The 23,953-nt window shown below is 48.1% G+C and overlaps 1 protein-coding gene across 5 annotated transcripts in view; it reads right to left on the bottom strand.

Moving 5' to 3' along the window:
- Positions 1–7,998: 7,998 nt before the first annotated feature.
- Positions 7,999–23,953, bottom strand: part of LOC125446890 (GRAM domain-containing protein 2A) — a 71,467-nt gene continuing 55,512 nt past the window's right edge. For 3 of the 5 annotated variants that reach the window (XM_048520871.2, XM_059640126.1, XM_059640127.1), the window contains exons 8-12: positions 18,421–18,483; positions 17,992–18,151; positions 16,961–17,054; positions 13,845–13,952; positions 7,999–9,356 (exon numbers count right to left, since the gene is read on the bottom strand). In XM_048520871.2, coding sequence (XP_048376828.2) covers positions 9,353–9,356; positions 13,845–13,952; positions 16,961–17,054; positions 17,992–18,151; positions 18,421–18,483 — 429 coding nt within the window. In that variant the 3' untranslated portion in view covers positions 7,999–9,352. Of the gene's footprint in view, positions 9,357–13,840; positions 13,953–16,960; positions 17,055–17,991; positions 18,152–18,420; positions 18,484–23,953 lie in introns of those variants that run through there. The other 2 variants (XM_059640128.1, XM_059640125.1) reach the window with 2 other exon arrangements.

The following is a 23,953-nucleotide window of genomic DNA, read 5'->3' on the forward strand; positions in this document are numbered from 1 at the left end:
CTCACTCACCTACACACACACACACGCACTCACTCACCTACACACACACGCACTCACTCACTCACCTACACACACACGCACTCACTCACTCACCTACACACACACGCACTCACTCACTCACCTACACACACATGCACGCACTCACCTACACACACATGCACACACTCACTCACCTAGACACACACATGCACTCACTCACCTAGACACACACATGCACGCACTCACCTAGACACACACATGCACGCACTCTCCTACACACACACATGCACGCACTCTCCTACACACACGCACTCTCCTACACACACGCACTCTCCTACACACACGCACTCTCCTACACACACGCACTCTCCTACACACACACGCACTCTCCTACACACACGCACTCTCCTACACACACGCACTCTCCTACACACACGCACACACGCACTCTCCTACACACACGCACTCTCCTACACACACACACACACGCACTCTCCTACACACACGCACTCTCCTACACACACGCACACACGCACTCTCCTGCACACACGCACTCACTCACTCACCTACACACACGCACTCACCTACACACACGCACTCACCTACACACACGCACTCACCTACACACACGCACTCACCTACACACACGCACTCACCTACACACACATGCACGCACTCACTCACCTACACACACGCACGCACTCACTCACCTACACACACGCACTCACTCACTCACCTACACACACACACACATGCACTCACCTACACACACGCACGCACTCACTCACCTACACACACGCACACACACACATGCACGCACGCGCTCACCTACACGCACGCACGCACTCGCTCACCTACACGCACGCACGCACCTACACGCACGCACGCACTCACCGACACACATGCACGCACTCACTCACCGACACACACGCACTCACTCACCGACACACACGCACTCACTCACCTACACACACGCACTCACTCACCTACACACACGCACTCACTCACTCTCCTACACACACGCACTCACTCACTCTCCTACACACACGCACTCACTCACCTACACACACGCACGCACTCACCTACACACACGCACGCACTCACTCACCTACACACACGCACTCACTCACCTACACACACGCACTCACGCACTCTCCTACACACACGCACTCACGCGCTCTCCTACACACACGCACTCACGCGCTCTCCTACACACACGCACTCACGCGCTCTCCTACACACACGCACTCACGCGCTCTCCTACACACACGCACTCTCCTACACACACGCACTCTCCTACACACACGCACACATGCACTCACTCACCTACACACACACACATGCACTCACCTACACACACGCACGCACTCACTCACCTACACACACGCACACACACACATGCACGCACGCGCTCACCTACACGCACGCACGCACTCACCGACAAACATGCACGCACTCACCGACACACACGCACGCACTCACTCACCTACACACACGCACTCACTCACCTACACACACGCACTCACTCACCTACACACACGCACTCACTCACCTACACACACGCACTCACTCACTCTCCTACACACACGCACTCACTCACTCTCCTACACACACGCACTCACTCACTCTCCTACACACACGCACTCACTCACCTACACACACGCACGCACTCACTCACCTACACACACGCACTCACTCTCCTACACACACGCACTCACGCGCACTCCTACACACACGCACTCACGCGCTCTCCTACACACACGCACTCACGCGCTCTCCTACACACACGCACTCACGCGCTCTCCTACACACACGCACTCTCCTACACACACGCACTCACGCACTCTCCTACACACACGCACTCACGCACTCTCCTACACACACGCACTCACGCACTCTCCTACACACACGCACTCACTCACTCTCCTACACACACGCACTCACTCACTCTCCTACACACATGCACGCACTCACTCACCTACACACACGCACACACACTCACCTACGCACACACACACACACACACACACACACACACATACACACTCACCTACGCACACACACACACACACCTACACACACACACACACTCACCTACACACACACACACACACTCACCTACACACACACACACACACACTCACCTACGCACACACACACACACCTACACACACACACACACACCTACACACACACACACACACCTACACACACACACACACACTCACCTACACACACACACACACACACACACACACACACACTCACCTACACACACACCTACACACACCTACACACACACACCTACACACACGCACACACACACACTCACCTACACACACACACGCACACACACACACTCACCTACACACACGCACACACACACTCACCTACACACACGCACACACACACTCACCTACACACACGCACACACACACACTCACCTACACACACGCACACACACACACCTACACACACACTCACCTACTCACACACGCACTCACTCACCTCCACACACGCACTCACTCACACACGCATTCATCTACACACACCTGCTCACTCACTGACCTCCACACACACACACACGCGCGCTCACTAACCTACATGCACACACTCACTCACCTACACGCACACGCACTCACCCACACACACACACACACACGCACTCACTCACTCACCTACACACACGCACTCACCCACACACACGCACGCACTCACCCACACACACGCACGCACTCACTCACCTACACACATGTACCTACACGCACGCACTCACTCACCTACACGCATGTACCTAAACACACACACGCACGCACCTACACACACACGCACGCACTCACCTACACACACGCACTCACTCACCTACACACACGCACTCACTCACCTACACACACGCACTCACTCACCTACACACACGCACTCACCTACACACACGCACTCACCTACACACACGCACTCACGCACTCTCCTACACACACGCACTCACGCACTCTCCTACACACACGCACTCACACGCACTCCTACACACACGCACTCACACGCACTCCTACACACACGCACTCACACGCACTCCTACACACACGCACTCACACGCACTCCTACACACACGCACTCACGCACTCTCCTACACACACGCACTCACGCGCTCTCCTACACACACGCACTCACGCGCTCTCCTACACACACGCACTCACGCACTCTCCTACACACACGCACTCACGCACTCTCCTACACACACGCACTCACGCGCTCTCCTACACACACGCACTCACGCACTCTCCTACACACACGCACTCACACGCACTCCTACACACACGCACTCACACGCACTCCTACACACACGCACTCACACGCACTCCTACACACACGCACTCACGCACTCTCCTACACACACGCACTCACGCGCTCTCCTACACACACGCACTCACGCACTCTCCTACACACACGCACTCACGCGCTCTCCTACACACACGCACTCACGCGCTCTCCTACACACACGCACTCACTCACCTACACACACGCACTCACTCACTCACCTACACACACGCACTCACTCACTCACCTACACACGCACTCACTCACTCACCTACACACACGCACTCACTCACTCACCTACACACACGCACTCACTCACTCACCTACACACACGCACTCACTCACTCACCTACACACACGCACTCACGCGCTCTCCTACACACACGCACTCACGCGCTCACCTACACGCACGCACGCACTCACCGACAAACATGCACGCACTCACCGACACACACGCACGCACTCACTCACCTACACACACGCACTCACTCACCTACACACACGCACTCACTCACCTACACACACGCACTCACTCACCTACACACACGCACTCACTCTCCTACACACACGCACTCACTCTCCTACACACACGCACTCACTCTCCTACACACACGCACTCACTCTCCTACACACACGCACTCACTCACTCTCCTACACACACGCACTCACTCACTCTCCTACACACACGCACTCACTCACTCTCCTACACACACGCACTCACTCACTCTCCTACACACACGCACTCACTCACCTACACACACGCACGCACTCACTCACCTACACACACGCACTCACTCTCCTACACACACGCACTCACTCTCCTACACACACGCACTCACACGCACTCCTACACACACGCACTCACGCGCTCTCCTACACACACGCACTCACGCGCTCTCCTACACACACGCACTCACGCGCTCTCCTACACACACGCACTCACGCGCTCTCCTACACACACGCACTCTCCTACACACACGCACTCACGCACTCTCCTACACACACGCACTCACGCACTCTCCTACACACACGCACTCACGCACTCTCCTACACACACGCACTCACTCACTCTCCTACACACACGCACTCACTCACTCTCCTACACACATGCACGCACTCACTCACCTACACACACGCACACACACTCACCTACGCACACACACACACACACACACACACACACCTACACACACACACACACACACACACACACACTCACCTACGCACACACACACACACACCTACACACACACACACACACTCACCTACACACACACACACACACTCACCTACACACACACACACACACTCACCTACACACACACACACACACACCTACACACACACACACACACACTCACCTACGCACACACACACACACCTACACACACACACACACACCTACACACACACACACACACCTACACACACACACACACTCACCTACACACACACACACACACTCACCTACACACACACACACACACACACACACACTCACCTACACACACACCTACACACACCTACACACACACACCTACACACACGCACACACACACTCACCTACACACACACACGCACACACACACACTCACCTACACACACGCACACACACACTCACCTACACACACGCACACATACACTCACCTACACACACGCACACACACACTCACCTACACACACGCACACACACACACTCACCTACACACACGCACACACACACACCTACACACACACTCACCTACTCACACACGCACTCACTCACCTCCACACACGCACTCACTCACACACGCATTCATCTACACACACCTGCTCACTCACTGACCTCCACACACACACACACGCGCGCTCACTAACCTACATGCACACACTCACTCACCTACACACACGCACTCACCCACACACACGCACGCACTCACCCACACACACGCACGCACTCACTCACCTACACACATGTACCTACACGCACGCACTCACTCACCTACACGCATGTACCTAAACACACACACGCACGCACCTACACACACACGCACGCACTCACCTACACACACGCACTCACTCACCTACACACACGCACTCACTCACCTACACACACGCACTCACTCACCTACACACACGCACTCACGCACTCACCTACACACACGCACTCACCTACACACACGCACTCACGCACTCTCCTACACACACGCACTCACGCACTCTCCTACACACACGCACTCACACGCACTCCTACACACACGCACTCACACGCACTCCTACACACACGCACTCACACGCACTCCTACACACACGCACTCACACGCACTCCTACACACACGCACTCACGCACTCTCCTACACACACGCACTCACGCGCTCTCCTACACACACGCACTCACGCGCTCTCCTACACACACGCACTCACGCACTCTCCTACACACACGCACTCACGCACTCTCCTACACACACGCACTCACGCGCTCTCCTACACACACGCACTCACGCACTCTCCTACACACACGCACTCACGCACTCTCCTACACACACGCACTCACACGCACTCCTACACACACGCACTCACACGCACTCCTACACACACGCACTCACGCACTCTCCTACACACACGCACTCACGCGCTCTCCTACACACACGCACTCACGCGCTCTCCTACACACACGCACTCACGCACTCTCCTACACACACGCACTCACGCGCTCTCCTACACACACGCACTCACGCGCTCTCCTACACACACGCACTCACGCGCTCTCCTACACACACGCACTCACTCACCTACACACACGCACTCACGCGCTCTCCTACACACACGCACTCACGCGCTCTCCTACACACGCACTCACTCACTCACCTACACACACGCACTCACTCACTCACCTACACACACGCACTCACTCACTCACCTACACACACGCACTCACTCACTCACCTACACACACGCACTCACTCACTCACCTACACACACGCACTCACTCACTCACCTACACACACGCACTCACTCACTCACCTACACACACGCACTCACACACACACACATGCACTCTCCTACACACGCACGCACTCACCTACACACACACGCACTCACTCACTCACCTACACACACGCACTCACTCACTCACCTACACACACGCACTCACTCACTCACATGCACTCTCCTACACACGCACGCACTCACATACACACACACGCACTCACTCACTCACCTACACACACGCACTCACTCACTCACCTACACACACGCACTCACTCACTCACCTACACACACGCACTCACTCACTCACATGCACTCTCCTACACACGCACGCACTCTCCTACACACACACGCACTCACTTACTGTTACTCACCTACAGGGAGGTGATAGATTTTTAATTAGTAATGCATTGAAGAGTTATGTAGAGCGGCAGGAAAGTGGTTTCGAGATCAGATATAATCATGTCAAATGAATTAGGCGCAGGCAGCTGTATCACCCATTCCTGCTCCTGGTTCTTGTGTTCTCCAGCTTTGGCATTACAGCTGGACATCTAATTACTCCTTCAATGTTATTGCGAGGGTTTCTGTAATTCACACACCACTCCCTGGAAAATTCCAATGGATCTCTGCGTGAAATGAACGTACATTTTGTTTCCGCATGGATGGACTCCACAGAAACTAAACACAAAGTGAGGCAATCACAAGTTTGTTATGCCCTCTTAATTGGCGGGGGTGTGGGGAGAGAGAGAGCGAGAGAGCGAGAGCGAGAGCACACGAGAGAGAGAGAGGGTGTGCATGGGGTAGGTGGAGGCTTTAAGTGGGCCTCAGCCACAGGGTATCTCTGGCTGGTTTCTTCACCAGGATCTAACTCCATCACTGTGTGGGGCTTCATCAGGGAAGCTTCAGGCAGGCATACGGTATACTTGCTTTTATTGACCAAGGCATACAGTTTAAGAGCAGGGAGGTGAGGCTGGAACTATACGAAGTGATAGTTAGGCCACACCCGGGAGTATTGTGTGCAGTTCTGGAATTATAGGAGGGATGTGATAGCACTGGAGGGGGCGCGGAGGAGATTTACCAAGATGGTTTGGCTGGAGAATTTAAATTACGGAGAGAGATTGGACAGACTGGGGTTGTTTTCCTCTCAGAGGAGAGGAGTTTGAGAGGGGGCATGATTGAAATGGATAAATGACAAGTGGCACAGACAGGGTTAGATAAGAACAGGCCTTTGTTGGTGGGATCAATGACCCAGGGCATAGATTTAAGGTCAGGGGCACAAGGATGTGAGGAAAAGCTCTTTCACCCAGAGGCTGGTGGTAATCAGGAACTCACCGCCGAGGAGGGTAGTCGAGGCAGAAATCCTCATAACATTTAAAAAGTACTTAGGTGTGCACTTGTAACGCCAAAGCGTACAAGGCTATAAGCCTGGTGCTTATGGGATTAGAACAGTTAGGTGGTTGTTTTTGACTGGCATGGATGTGATGGGCTGAAGGGCTTTTCTCTGTGATGTAGATCTCTAGGACTCTCAGAGCAGCCCTCATCATCAGACAGAGCCCCGTCAGAGAGGTTCAAACGATCAAAGTAGATGGGAGAAGCAAGCACAGAGAGATGAAGCAAACCCCTTTTGGGGCATAATTCCTCTGAGTCCGCAATGGAGCCATTCCTCACCAACATCCCAAACAAACCTCCATGCAGAAAAAAAAGGTATAAATAAAGCGAGATATTGAGAAAATCACATGAACAAACACATCATCTTTATTGCAATAATCACCCAGAACTGTCATGTTGAGAAATGACAATAAAAAACATGAAACATTTATGGTGATCAGATTTGGCCATTTTCCTATTTCAAGATTGACAGTATCCAGTTTATAACCATCTCCCCATTTACACTGTGGCTCTTAAAATGTGATCAGCAGAAACATATGTAACATCAACCTCTTACCACATTGCACCATGACCATCACACAGACTAAGTCCACATGACCCCTCGTATCATTCACCTATCATATTTTCGCCCTCCTCACCATCCAATCACTAAGCTTTGCCCATTATTCCTGGTGAAAGGTTATCGTGTGCAGACTTCCTATCTCCCAACATCCCCTGCCATTCCTAGCCAGTGCCTGCTGCTGTACCAACTCAGCTCTCTGATGCTCCCTGGCAAATGCCCTTCTGCCCCAATCTGTATGGTTCTGCCATTCCCGAGGCCATGTCCCACGCTACATCAGCCAATACTCATTCTGTGAATACATTTTGCATCTTTCTCACGTGTAGCTCATTATCCAATCCAAAGGCACATTGTTTTCTAGTCAAGACTTGTCACAAAGATATCTTCGCAATAAAATGGAGTGTACAATATTATTCGATCAATATCTGGTGAGCAACGATTATAAATGAGTTGCGGCAGTTTCCAGGCTGTGACCGAGAGTAGATTCTGCGAACAATTGCATCAGTGACTGAAATGCACTTTTAAAGTGCAGACCATGCCCGATGAAGAATTGCTGGTGTCTGTGATGGCATTTCTCTGAAGAGTTCTCCTTTTTCACCACCTCAGGTAAGGTCAGAATTCTTGCCACTCAAATAAGGTTTTCAATTAGTGGGGCTAGAGGCATCTTCATGTCAGCAACTGAGTTTAGCCTTCCTGATATTGCTTTCCAATTTCCAATCAATTTCAAATCAAGTAAACCTCTTAGGTCCATGTCTGTGTCTCTGACAGATCCTCTGCCCCAGCTCATGCTCTGGGTTTGGACAATAGGATGATAGAGGCAAGCTCAGAGATCTCGATCTTTCCAACGTAGCAAAATCCCAGCTGAAATCCCCTTGAAAGGATATCCAATCAAATAAAATCAAGCTGATTCTGTAACTGCTACATGATATGGAAGGTTTCACATTCTCCATGAGCTTGTGTCACAGGGCAATGGGAATGTGGCCAGTCCTGGTCTCAATGCTAACAGAAACACAGGAGACGGAAACCCTTCCCATATACAGAACCTGAGCAAGATATCAGAGTGTCAGTGTCGCTCTGGTTCACGCCTGGTCAGTCCACAATAACGTCAAGCTGACAGCTTCAACATAACTCCATAAATGTGCTTTACCTGGGACATGGTGAGATGAGAGAGAGACAGAGAGTGAGTACAGTAGGTGGTAAGGCAGCTGAGATTCAGATGGTCAATTTTAGCAAATTATTTGAATGCATTTGTCAGAAAGTAATGTGAGATGAACACAGTATGCAACTAGTTACCCAGAATCAAACACCCAAAATCTGAAACACTATTGCATCAAGCAATACAGGTTCTGGTGACTGCCAGCCTCAGGAGATTGGCATTGACACAGGGTACGTGCCAATGATGCCAGCAATCCTCAGTTTCTTCTCACTGTGTTGTCTTCATGATAGCCATTCACTAAGGGAGCTTCAATTAGTTACTGATTTACAGTGTGACAGAGCATGGCGATCCTGAGTTGATGTGTTTTACAGGAATGTCCCCATGGCACTCATTTATGGGGACAGAACTTTCCTTATGTTCGATGGCTGTGTTCCCACTCTATTTTATTCCAATGGCTGGGAGGATGGATGCATTGTCAAGAAAGGCTTTAGGGATAACTTGCTAACAACAGGTCAAATCAGTGGAACAAAATTAATTTTCACTTGGAGCAATGTTTCCAACATAGAAATGTGGCCATGTCACTGGGCCAGTAATCCAGAAGGCCACGCCAATGTTCCAGGGACAAGTTTTCAAGTGCATAGGGGAATATAAATCCAGTTAACAATCAACCTAGGGTTGAAGACTGGATTCAGGTTTAGTGACTATGAAATTATCAGCAATTGTAGTAAAACCCCATCATTCCTTTGGGATAGAAATATGCCATCCATAACCGATCTAGCCTACATGTGACTCCAGACCAGCAGCAACGTGGTTGATTCTTAACCGAAATGGCCGAGCAAGCCACTTAGTGCAAGGAAAAAAGGAGTAGGCAAAAAACGCTGACTGCGCCATCGATGTCCACATCCCCGTGCAAGGCTATAGAAGAGAAAAGCTCGGCTTCTTAAAGAAGAGGAAGCACATCAGATTGTATCTGACTAACCTGCCTGAGGAACTCTCACAGACAGCTAGGGAAGCTGCGATAGCAGATGCTGACTCTGTGAACCTCTACTTCATAAAATAACATATTCACATCCAAATCATGAATATGTCTCAGGGCTATGGTTAGTAAGTGCAAAGATAACACCAAAATAGGTGGTGTAGTGAGCAGTGAAGAAGATCATCTCAGAGTATAACGAGCCAATGGGCTGAGGATTAGCAAACTGAGTTTAATTTATGTGTAAATGAGGCATTGCCTGTTGGGGAAGGTAAACCAGGGCAGGACCTATACACCGAATGGTAGAGCCCCTGAGGAGGGCTGCTGAACAAAGAGACCTAGGCACGTAGGCATATAATTCCTCGAAACTGGGGTCACAGGTAGACTGGGTGGTGAAGGCAGCGTCTGGCATGCTTGCCTTCATTGGTCATAACATTGTGTATAGCAGTTGGGATGTCATGTCATGGCTGTATAGGACATTGGTGAGGCCATTTTTGGAGCACTTCACTCAGTTCTGGTTTCCCTTCATTGGGAAGGATTTTGTTAAACTTGAGAGGGTACAGAAAAGATTTACAAGGATGTTGCCAGGTTTGGAGGGTTTGAACTAAAGGGAGAGGCTGAATAGACTGGGGCTATTTTCCCTGGAGCTTTGGAAGCTGAGGGGTGACCTTATAGAGGTTTATAAAATCATGAGGCATGAATAGGGTAAATGGCTAAGGTCTTTTTCCCAGGGTAGGAGAGTCCAAAACCAGACAGCATAGGTCTAAGGTGAGAGGGGACAGATTTAAAAAGGCCCAGAGAGGTAACTTCTGCATGCAGAGGGTGATGTGTGTATGGAGCCAGCTGACACAGGAAGTGGTGGAGGCTGGTACAATAACAGCATTTAAAAGGCATGTGGATGGGTACATGAATAGAAAGGGATTAGAGAGGGATATGGGCAATGACCTAGTGGTATTATCACTGGATTATTAATCCAGAGACCTTGATGGTGTTCTGGGAACCTGGGCTCAAATCCCACCACAACAGATGGTGGAATTTGAATACAATTATACACTGGAGTTGATTTAATGATGACCATGAATTCATTGCTGATTGTCGGGAAAAACCCATCTTTAGGAAGGGAAGCAGTCATCCTTACCTGGTCTGGCCTACATGTGACTCCAGACCCACAGCAAGGTGACTGACTCTTAAATACCACCCCCCCAGGCAATTAGGGGTGTGTGATAAACGCTGGCCTAGGCAGTGACAACCTCATCCTGTGGCCATGAACAAAAAATATGCTGTAAATAGGGCTAAGTCAGATTGGGATGTCTGGTCAGCATGGGCGAGATGGACTGAAGGCTCTGCTTCCCTGCTGTATGAATCTTTAAATTATAATTAATAATATAAACTAATATTGCAGGCAGGATTGTGAGATAACATCAGCACATGATTGACCAGGGATGGGAGGAGAGGATTAGTAGCAAAAGGAAACTTAATGGTTGGAAGAAAGACACAGACGGAGTCCTTCACCAATTACAATAAGGTCCATCCTTTTTGTTGTTGTACACAAACGGCCTGGATTATAAAGACTGTAATTTCAAAATGTGTGGATGATACAATATTGGCGACACTGTAAAAGACAAATCAGAGACATCAGTCTCCTGGACCAATATGAATTAATACACACGAGTAATGGATATTGACAAAAGCATAGTGAATTGCGTCAAAGTGATCCTGAAGGGGGACACACAGCAGAGGCTGTGTACGTTCACAGAATCTTGAAGGGACAGAAAAATACTTTGCTTTGTGTTTGGGAGAAAGTGGACAAGAACCAAGGACGTTAACCTCTGGTGAGGCCTCAGCTGAAATTTTCTGGAATGCTCCTCAGCTGCACACTTGAAGGATGTCAAGGTTTTGGGAGGATTCCGAGGCAGTCACCCAGAATGGTGCCAGACAGGAATTAGATGGAGACTGCGCCAATTTGAAACTGTCTTCTCAGAGAAAGGGGGAGGGCACCAACAGAAATATTCAACATATAGTGGGTTTCACTATGGCGGGCAGGGAGAAACGCTTTTCTCTCAATGCCAAGGGCTCCGCTTGTAAATAAAATTGATAAAACAACGGAAGGGAAATGTTGAGCGAATTTCTTACACAGTGAGTTGGAAAGATCTGGAAGGCATTGCCTGAGGCAGTCAAGGAGTTGGATTTTTTTTTAAATTTATTTACAGAATGAGTGTGTCATTGACTGGATCAGCATTTATTGCCCAGAGGGCAGGTAAGAGTTAGCCACATTGCTGTGGGTATGGAGTCACATGTAGGCCAGACCAGCGTGGGATGGCAGTTTCCTTCCCTAAGGGACATTACTGAACCAGGTGAATCTTTCCCTGACAATCAGCAATGGATTCACAGGATATCAGTGTGGAACTGGATGAACACAGCAGGCCAAGCAGCATCAGAGGAGCAGGAAAGTTGACCCTTCTTTAGAAATGGATTCACGGTCACCATAAGCCCTTCGTTCAAATTCCACCATCTGCCAAGGTAGGATTCAAACCCAGGTTCCCTAGCACATTCCTGGATCTCTGGATTAACAGCCCACTGTTAACACCACCAGGCCATCGCCTTCCTAGTAGATTCTGTTTGAAACTTTTTGAAGACAATTGTTGATGAGGTTGAGGAATAATTTACAGGGTTAGAAGAAGTCTGGAATTATTTAACCAGCTCTTTTTATTAGCTGTCCCAAGCTGACTGATCTCCTCCCTGCTCCAGTATTCAAAAATTGGAAGCTCTCAGCCACTCAACCAACATTTGACAATTCAGTTCCCCACTGAGACCCAAAAAATGTCATATTCCCTATGGGAGCAGTGAGGGAGTGGGATGGGAGCTGGGTGCACAGGGGATGGGGGATGGGAGAGCAGGGAATGGAGGCTGATGGAGTGGTGGGTGGGGAGAGCAGTGAGATGATGAGTAGGGGCTCCTATTAAACAGGATTATTACTGTGACCACTCAGTCAGACCTTACTGTCCCCATGCTCACTCCCCCACATTTCAGGGTCATGACCGCAACCTTGCAAAACCTCAGTCTGCAAGGTGCCTGCGCTAAACTGTCCAGAAGCATCTGCATTCAGTAACAGGTAACCATGTTCTTTCACTAGTCTGGGCATCAAATCGAATTCCCAGCTGGGAATTCGAGCACTGGAGGCACAGTTAGCCACTAGAGATCACATGTTCTGTCTGTCCTCTTATTGATCAAAAATGGCACTGGACATTTGACCAAACCTACTGCCTGGACAGGGTTTGGCACCACTGTCTGGTCACAGGGCTGCACTGTACCAGCACCCTGTGGTCAGGTCCAGTCGTAGCACTGGCCCAAGAGTCAGGCAGTGAATACGAAGGGTTGCCATCGGAACAATATTTGGGCAGTGCCTCAGACAGGACTAGTTTAGTTTGGGATTGTGCTCAACATGGACTGGTCGGACCAAAGTGTCTGTTTCTGTGTTGTATGGCTGTAGGGCTCTGAACTTTTACCTCTTCTGGGCCAGGGCTTGGGAAGCTGTGTCCAAGAGTCCCAGCTGCTGTTCCAGGGAGTAAACTCGGAAGGTCATGTAAATCGACGATGCCAATAGAATAATAACTCTAGGAAAACAGAAATTGTCCGCTTGATGAACCCACAAGTGACACAAATTTGCATATGACTCAACATTCCACACACAAGTTTGCAAACAACTTCTTTTCCTTCAGAATAAGACTTTTTTTAAGAAGATTTGTTAAAAAGGAACTCAAAGCCATAGCTTTTGATCTTAAGAATTACCATCAAGAAAGCAAAGTTTGAAATGAGAAACCAATTGATGTGGCATGAGAAGAAGGTGCGGATTGGTTGGACCATGGTTGACATGTTAACTGTCAGTCTTAGCTAGTCAGAAATAAGCCCTCCAATCAGGTAGGTCAATTCTGATTAATCAGGGTATTACCACAGGGTACGAAGTGGAGGTGATAGTCTCCATAACCCTTTTCTAAATGATGCAACATTTGGATTAATTTCTTTGGTCTATGTTGACCAGGGTCCTACATCTTAATGTATGTCGTAACTGAATCACCTCTTGATCCTGACAGATAATCCAAAATTAGCTTGTGGAGTAGCTCCAGCACAGTCAGGATTATTTCACAAATGTTGTCCAATAGGGGAAACGCACCTAATGTTGAACTAATGTGTTCTGAGGTTTGTAATCGCTGGCCGGTTCTGCATGGTCAGCACACTGTCTGTTTGACACAACTTGCCAGTTGTGAGATGCATGGCCTACATATGGGCAACACATTGGCACCAAACCTCCTCCATGGCACATTACACATTTGTGTGCTGGTCAAAGCATCTTTTCTGTTAGTGGGGAGAACCACTCACATGTTTACTCCAAGAGTTGCAGTGGGAGATAGCAAACTTCACCTGTTGCTCAAATTTGTGAGGTTCCTTTCCCTTCCCAGGTAACAGGGGTGTGCTCGTTCAGCACTAAGCATCAGGGCCTTGGGTCCTTTCCTGAGTTTGCGTGATGTAGTGAATGATGGAGCAGGGTACCACCATCACACAGGTCAGCGATGATAACTCTCGCTTCACATTAAGCTCACATGATGAGCCGAGAGCCAGGATCCACAAGGTTAATGTTGTAGGCTGTAGAAGTCCCTACATTTATACTGACCAGTGAAGGTAAGACAGTAACAAAATTCTCAATTCACACATTGAAGAACGGGAACTCATCTGACTGTTCCATTTCAGTGGTAAATTCAAACTTGGAATGGGCTTTATTAAACCATGTGAGAGAAAGACATTGATGCAGTTCCAGGTTCTAATATCACAGACATCTCAACTCCATATCCAAAATACAGAAGGGATAGTACCCAGACAGTACCCAGACCCATCCCCCTATAACCCACACACCCCTGAACACTACAGGCAATTTCCCATGGCCAACCCACCTAGCCTGTACATCTTTGGACTGTGGGAGGAAACCGGAGCACCCGGAGGAAACCCACACAGTCACAGGGAGAATGTGAAAACTCCACACAGGCAGTTCATTCCACTCCATTCCATGGCCACTCCATTCAGGATGTGCTTCTCGAGGTAAATGTTAGTGAGCTGTACCGGACTGAGAGGGTATCCCATGGCAGCACTATCTAATTGGGTGAGCATGATGCCCTCGTCCTTTTAGATGGTAGGGGTGGCAGGTGCCAAAGGTAAGTGTACAGGCTTCTGGACGGACTCCTGATCTAAGAAATGATGTTCTTGCTGCGGTGGTCGGGGGAAGCAGCAAAGGTTCACCATGCTGATTCCTGATGCTTATAAGGAGAGGGTGAATCAATTAGGATTATATGCAGGGTTACAGGGAAGAGGTAGGGGGCTGGGTCTGGATTGGTTGCTCTTCGGTGAGTTGGTGTGGACATGTTGGGCTAAGGGCTTGTTTCCACACTGTAGGGATTCTGTGATACTCACTGAGATTCAGGTGAGCGATGGGGTATCCTATAGAAACCTGCAAAACTCAAACACAAACTACATACAGCAGATCGAGAAAGGAGGTTTCTGATCAGAGAACCAAAAAGCACAGTATATGGATAAACTATTTAGGACTAAGATGAGCGGAAATGTCTTCACCCAGAGAGTGATGTGGAATTCACTACCACTAAAGGCAGCTGAGGCCATAACATTGTATGAATTCAAGGAAGAGCTGGTTCTAGGGGTGGCTCGGTGGCTCAGTGGTTAGCAATCCAGCCTCACAGCACCAGGGACCTGGGTTCGATTCCAGCCTCGGGTAACTGTCAGTGTGGAGTTTGCACATTCTCCCTGTGTCTGCGTGAGTTTCCTTCGGGTGCTCCGGTTTCCTCCCACAGTCCAAAGATGTGCAGGCTAGGTGGATTGGCCATGCTAAATTGCCCGTAGTGTTCAGGGGTGTGTGGATTATAGGGAAAATGGGTCTGGGTACTGGATGCTGTAAGGGTCAGTGTGGACTTGTTGGGCCCAAGGGCCTGCTTCCACACTGTAGGGAATCTAATCTAACACTATAGCATTAAAGGGATCAAAGGATGTAGACCAAAAGTGGGAAAAGGTTATTGAGTTGGATGATCAGCCATATCAGGATTAGTAATGGGGTAGGGTGGAAGGGCTGAATGGCCTGCTCCTGCTCCTATTTATGTTTTTATATTTCTATGTTGTTGGGCCTTTAATGCCTGATCAAGGGGCTTGGCAGCCCAAAGGTTGGAGGATGGGGCTTCAGCCAAAGGCCTGCCCTTACCATCACCCACACTCCCTCCCTACAGTGACCCCCACACACTAATCACACCCCAGGGACCTGCACCCCCTTGCTGATCCTGGGCCTCAACTGGGCAGTTCCTAGGAATTACCTGCCTCCTAGCGGTCTGCCATGCACTGATGAGCTGCCAGTCTCTGAGTGACGAGCAACTGTTGTGGGCGTTGGGGTCCCTCTCTGAGAGAAGGTCCCCTACTGTCTAATTGAGTGCCTGATTACCACAAAATTCAGTGAGCCACCTGGAAGGAGTTAATATGGGCATACAGTCAGAGTCGCGAGGTGGTAAATTTAAATGCTGCTCATGTCAAATGAAGATGTCAATAAGGCCAAGAGATACTTTCCAATACTTACATAACGACTAATATTCGGAGAATCCCATATTCCATTTTCCCAATCCCCTCAGCAGCATCCAATTCAAATAGTTTTTCTTTCCTCACCACTCTTTCTGAATGAAAGAAATGCACAGAATTAAGGAGCAGTTTGGATTGAGGGGGTGGGAGTCAGGGAGAGACTCCGTTAATGTTGTTGTTCCGTTTAACATAAATCTCGAAGCTCCTGAATCAGCACCAGTTTGTGTTCAATCAACCCAATTTGCCAAATTGTTGAAAGCATTCTCAATTCGTCACCAAGTTACTCTGCACGCATTAACACCACATTGACATAAACTAACTCTCAGTACGATCCTCTCCCACAATCTACCTCCACTATTAATTATTAATACTCTGTTAGTGTCTTCTATATTAGTCCGTAAGGTGAGGGTGTCGCTAGATACCCATAGGCAGCAAGTCCGGGATAGAAGCCAATTATAGGAGAGAATAATTCATTCAGTGAAAGCTTTTCAACTTTAAAGTTGTATCTGGCTGTAAAATCAGCTATAACCCCAATCCCAAAAAAATGGGTAATGACACAGTCGTGGCATCCCCATAGTACAAGGGGAAAAGGCGGAAAGAAAAATTTAAGTTTAAAGTTGCACAAGAAAATATAAACTCATAATTAGTGTCCACAAGCACATGCCACACTCAAATGTTGGAAAACACATACAATGATGTACCATAACTTCACTATTTTACATTTACAGGGTATGGGCATCATTGGCAGTGCCAACACTTGTCTATCCCTTACACTCTGGGCCATTTAAGAGCTAACCACATTAGCTGTAGGTCCAGAGTCAAGCATAGGCCAGACCAAGTAAGGATCTCAGATTGGTGTTAATTAACAACATTGATTTTTTTTTCCTTAAATGAAAACAGTCACCTTTCAAATGCCAGGTTTTTAACTGAATTGAAATTTCAGCACATGCCTTGGTGGGATTTGAACCCATGCCATACACTACACCTCAGATGGCTAGACCCACCACATCACCATTGGCACAGAACACTAACCTTGGAAGGACTGACTGTGGTAACTGGAGCTCTCAGCCTCTGGGGAACTTAAGCTGCTGGTGGAGTTCCTCAGCATGGGCTGATACTCGGTTTCTGGCAGCGAAGATGAGGAGCCATTGGTCAGTTTCCTCTTCAAATCCAAATGAAACCTATAGTCTTCCTGAGATAGGGCAGAGAAAGCAATGTCACACGTGCACACACACAGACGCGCGCGCACACACACAGACGCGCGCGCACACACACACAGACGGTAGGGAGGGGTCAGGGAACACCATCATTTACTGACAATCAGCAGGAAACCACCCAGCTGGATCAGCACCAAATCTTCAGTTTTTTACGACTGTCGAGGGTTGGGGAAAGGGGAAAGGGGGACAAGGGATTATGGAGGGAAATTAGTTGACAATGATGAACATCCGAACCAGGACTTACCAAGGGTAGAGAATCACACGTATCTGGGGACTGATTCACAATCAAACTCTTCTTACTGTCATGCTGAAGAGGAAGAGAAAAGAGTTTTCATATCAATAATTTGGGCTGTTCTCTACCTAATGCTGCATTCCAGTATAAAGACAGCAGCTTAGTATTATAGGACGTAGAACAGTACAGCACAGTACAGGCCCTTTGGCCTATGATGTTGTGCTAAACTTTTACCCTGAGGTCTCTCTAACCTCCACTCTTACCTTATACTACCATCCATATGCCTATCTAATAGCCGCTTGAATGCCCCTAATGAGGCCAATTCCACTGCCCTCTCCAGAAATGCATTCCACATCCCTACCACTCTCTGAGTAAAGAACCTAGTTCTGACAGCTCTCCTATACCTACCTCCACTCGCTTTAAAACTATGCCCCCTCATAATAGCTAGCTCCACCCTAGGAAAAGCTCTCAGGCTGTCCACTCTATCTATCCCTCTGATCATTTTGTACATCTCTGTCAAGTCACCTCTCATCCTTCATCATTCTAAAGAGAAAAGCTTCAGCTCTCTCAACCTTTCCTCATAAAACCTTCCCTCCATTCCAGGCAACATCCTGGTAAATCTCCTCTGCACCTTTTCCAACATGCCCACATCTTTCCTGTAATGAGGTGGCCAGAACTGGACACAATACTCCAGATGTGACCAAATCAGGCTTTTGTATAGCTGGAGGATAACTTCACGGCTTTTGAACTCAGTCCTTCTATTAATGAAAACTAACACACCATATGCCTTCTTAACAACTCTATCCACCTGGGTGGCAGCTTTCAGGGAACTGTGGACATGAACCCCAAGATCCCTCTGCTCCTCCACACTGCCAAGAGTCTTTCCGTTAACCCTGTATTCTGCTTTCAAGTTTGTCCTTCCAAAATGAATCACCGCACGCTTTTCAGGGTTAAACTCCATCAGCCCAGCTCTACATCCTATCATGATCCCTTTGTAACCTAGAACAGACCTCCATCCACAACTCAACCCACCTTCGTATCGTCCGCAAACTTACTAATCCAGCCTTCCACTCCTACGTCCAAATCATTCACAAAAATCACAAATAGAAGTCAACCCACTACCATCCACTACCACCCTTTGTCTTCTAGGGGTCAGCCAATTCTGAATCCAATCTGCCACATTTCCCCCTATCCCATGCCTCCTTATCTTCTGCAATGAGCCTACGATGGGGAACCTTATCAAACGCCTTACTTAAATCCATGCATATCACATCCACTGCTATACCTTCATCCACATGTTTGGTCACCTCTTCAAAGAATTCAATAAGGTTTGTGAGGGGTGATCCACCCCTCACAAATCCACACTGACCATCACCAATCAAACTGTGCCTTTCCAAGTGATCATAAATCCATCAAGACTTTTCACCATTTCAGGACAGAAATTTAACACTTGCCAGGAATTCTCATGTTTGCCATTCTCAACATTTGGCTAAACCCCCACCATTGGTACTCACCTCTCAACCAGTCTGGAGGCTCAGTTAGCAGCACCCTGACCTATAAGCCTAAAGGTTCTGGGTTCAAGCCTCACTCTTGGGTTCAAGTCTGAGTCAAAGTTGACACTCTAGACCTGAGGGTCATACCATCTTTCAGATGAAACATCAAAACCCATCTGCCCACAAATTTAACAGCAATGTTTGCCTTCATAGAACATAGAACACAGAAAAGTACAGCACAGTACAGGCCCTTGTGATGTTGTACCGTGGATTAATCCTAATGCAAAAATAAAATAGCCTAACCTGCATTCCCCTCAATTCACTGCTGTCCATGTGCATGTCCAGCAGTCACTTAAATGTCACTAATGACTCCGCTTCCACGACTATTACTGGCAAACTATTCCATGCGCTCACAACTCTCTGGGTGAAGAACCTCCCTCTGACGTCTCCTCTATACCTTCCTCCTAACACCTTAAAACTATGACCCCTCGTGGCAGTCAATCCTGCCCTGGGGAAAAGTCTCTGGCTATCGACTCTATCCATGCCTCTCATTACCTGGTACACCTTGATCAGGTCACCTCTCTTCCTCCTTCTCTCCAGAGAGAAAAGTCCCAGCTCAGTCAACCTCTCCTCGTAAGACAAGCCCTCCAGTCCAGGCAGCATCCTGGTAAACCTCCTTTGCACCCTCTCCAAAGCCTCCACATCTTTCATCTAGAAGGACAAGGGGTAGCAGGTGCGTAGCAACACCACCGTCTGAAAGTTCCCCTCCAAGACACTCACCATCCTGACTGGGAAATGCATCACCATTCCTTCACTGCCTCTGGGTCAAAATCCTGGAATTTCCTCCCTAATGACATTGTGGGTCTATCTGCAACACATGGGCTCCAGGCAGCTCACCAGCACTTTCCTCAAGGCAGCTTGGGATGGATAATAAGTGCTGACACAGCTGGTAATACCCATGAGTACAGAAAAAGCTGCTGCTGATCACAGAGAGGAGAATGACACCACTGTAAACAACAGGATCACCGATGGGATTAAAGGAGAGAAAAAACAGTGGAGAAGGAAATAGGATAATGCTGATGAGGAATACGGAAAATACACATTTCTCTCACAATCAAAACAGAAAGTGCTGGAGAAACTCAGCAGGCCTGGCTGTATCTGTGGAAAGAGAAACACAGTTAGCATTGAGTTCAATGTGAGCCCTCTCTGGAACACAATAACGTATGTGCCATGTGGGAATTCACAGAATTGCTCACCGCACAGAAGGAAGCTACTCAGCTCACTGTGCCTGCGCTGGCTCTATATTACCAAGTGCCAGTCTCCTGCCCTGCCACTTTTATCCAAATAATTGTCCAAGGAACCTGCCACCACCACATTTCCAGGCAGTGCATTCCAGACCCTTAGTGCATTAAAATGTTTTATTACGCTCACCCTTTGCTGCATTTGTATATCATTTTAAATCTATACCCTAGCATTCTTTCCCCTTTTAAAAGTGGGAACAGTTTTTTCTCCCTGTCTGCTCCGTCCACCTGCTCAGGATTTGGAAAACCCCTATCAGATTTCCTCTCAGCTTCCCCTCCAAGGAGAACAGTCTGAACCTCCTCCATCTCTCCTTATCATTGAAGTTTCTCATTTGTAAATTGCTTCTGCCCTCACTCCCATCTTCCCTACAATGTGACGCACACAACTGTATGTAATACTCCAGATGAGTTCTAACAAGAGCCCTATACAAGTTCAACATCACCTCCCTGCTCTATGCCTGTATTAATAACGTCTAAACATCTCACACACGTTCCACTCAGTCTTTCCCTCTCCTCCTTTAAGTCCGTTAGCTTATAAAAAGATTATGTAACAGAGAAATCCATGACCAGGGAGAGAAAAATCCTCACTGAGAGAAAATGAAAATACATATACATCATATAGGAACTGTATATAGGTTATTGTGTGAGATACAGGTAATTCCTACATGGTGTAGAAGTTCTTGTGTGGGATATGTGCAGCTCCTATCGAGCATAAAGGTTGTTAGTGTGAGAGGTGTTCAGTTTGTACATGGTGTCAGTGTTCTTGTATAGAATATACACAGTTTCTATAAAGGTACATAGGCTATTGTGTGAAAGATGTGCAGTTCCTATATTAGGTAAACTCTGAGAGGGCATCATGTGCAAGACGTATGCAGTACATACAGGAAAGATTTGCATTTAACTAGCACTTTCCACAGCATCAAGAGATCCCAAGGCACTGTACAGCCAATTGTGAAGTTTACTTGTTTTTGTCATACTCGGATTTTTAATGTAGATGTTTTTGAATCTTTCAGGTCATGTTATGACACCTCTCCAGAGCTAGTGCGTCATGGAAGATGGGTCTCACAGCCCAGTGACTCCCGCTGGGTCACAACAGCCCTATGTTTGTACCAACAACAGTTCCTTTTCCGTCCAGGCATCCCCAGCTGGGGAGCTCCTGGTTCTTATCGTTTCGAATTAACATGTTCAGTGATGTTGTTACATATCTCTGGTTGTACGTGTGCCTTATTAGGTAAAGTCTACTTTGGAAACAAAAGATGGTCCTTGTGGAGTACAGTTACCACTGTATGTAGAAAGCATGGAAAACAAATGGGACACAGCACACTCCCACACACAGAAACATAATATTTCATTAACGATAATAAAATGTGAGGCTGGATGAACACAGCAGGCCAAGCAGCATCTCAGGAGCACAAAAGCTGACGTTTCGGGCCTAGACCCTTCATCAGAGAGCTCTCTGATGAAGGGTCTAGGCCCGAAACGTCAGCTTTTGTGCTCCTGAGATGCTGCTTGGCCTGCTGTGTTCATCCAGCCTCACATTTTATTATCTTGGAATTCTCCAGCGTCTGCAGTTCCCATTATCTCTGATACTTCATTAACGACTTTGGTTGACGAGTCATTTCTTTGAAATACTACACTGAGATCTTTAACATTACCCTGAGAGGGAAATGCTACCTGGAGAAGAGCTTCAACAGCCTCAGCCACATGGAGCTCCCACAGTACTGCACCAGAGCCACACCCTCACACATTAGAGCACAAGCAACTGTGCCCTGGTGACACCAACTCACCAGAAACCATCAACACAGCCCCTATATGGTGCGATACTTACCGTGAGAGCTTTGTGCAGCTCCTGCATTGTGTACGTATAACTGTGGGAGCTATGTGCAGTTCCAGAGGCATGCACACGTTACTGACTGAGCTGCATGCAGTTCCCGCACTGTGTATATTGCTGGGTGAGACTGTGGTGTATAATGCTGAAACAATTGACAGTGTAATGCTGGGGGAGAACTGCCTTCAGTTGATACAATCAGGAATGAGCCTTTCAGCTTTGAGAAAACAGATGAATTCTGAAGTGACAAGAAGGAAAATTAAACTGTAGTGATTGGAATGAGGGCCAGGTGGACCTCAATGAGTGAGATTCTTGATTGGGGCTGTTAAGCTAGACCATTCAGGGAGCTCTGGCTGACAGATATAAACAGGAGATTCAGAATCTCCTTACTCCAGGGCCTGGCTCTGTGCTGGCTGGTCAAATCCCATGTGCTGTGCTCATGTAAATAAAGGGTGACTTGGTGATGGGACACCAGCCTCTGAGCAATTCCTTCAGAAACCTACAAGATCTCTTTCATAAAGCTATGCATATTTGACCAGTATATAAACATTTATGCTTTTCATAGACAATTTACTCTTAGCTGTACCTTGCTGCTTTCTTCTCTCAAACCATGTTAACCTCCCATTCTAAGTTATCAATAAGTGTGACAGACAGGAAAATGAATTCTCTGACACTGTGATGTGTGGAAGATCAGGACCCAGAGTTGCTGACGCAACAAATGCTTACTCCCCCATACAGTAATGGTCAAACCTGCAATATTTTACATTTGTGTGGCAGACCAGGAATCTCTCCTGAGAAAAATCTTATCGTCTACATGTGGTGTGTACTAGAAAGATTAAGAAATTGAAGCTTGGCCTGTTAAGTCATATTATGAATACGATTTCCAAATCCTGGCGTGCAAGTTGAACCTGGAGCTTCTGGCT

The sequence above is a fragment of the Stegostoma tigrinum genome, chromosome 36 (genome assembly GCF_030684315.1).
Source record: "Stegostoma tigrinum isolate sSteTig4 chromosome 36, sSteTig4.hap1, whole genome shotgun sequence".
In the NCBI taxonomy this organism is placed as follows: domain Eukaryota; kingdom Metazoa; phylum Chordata; class Chondrichthyes; order Orectolobiformes; family Stegostomatidae; genus Stegostoma; species Stegostoma tigrinum.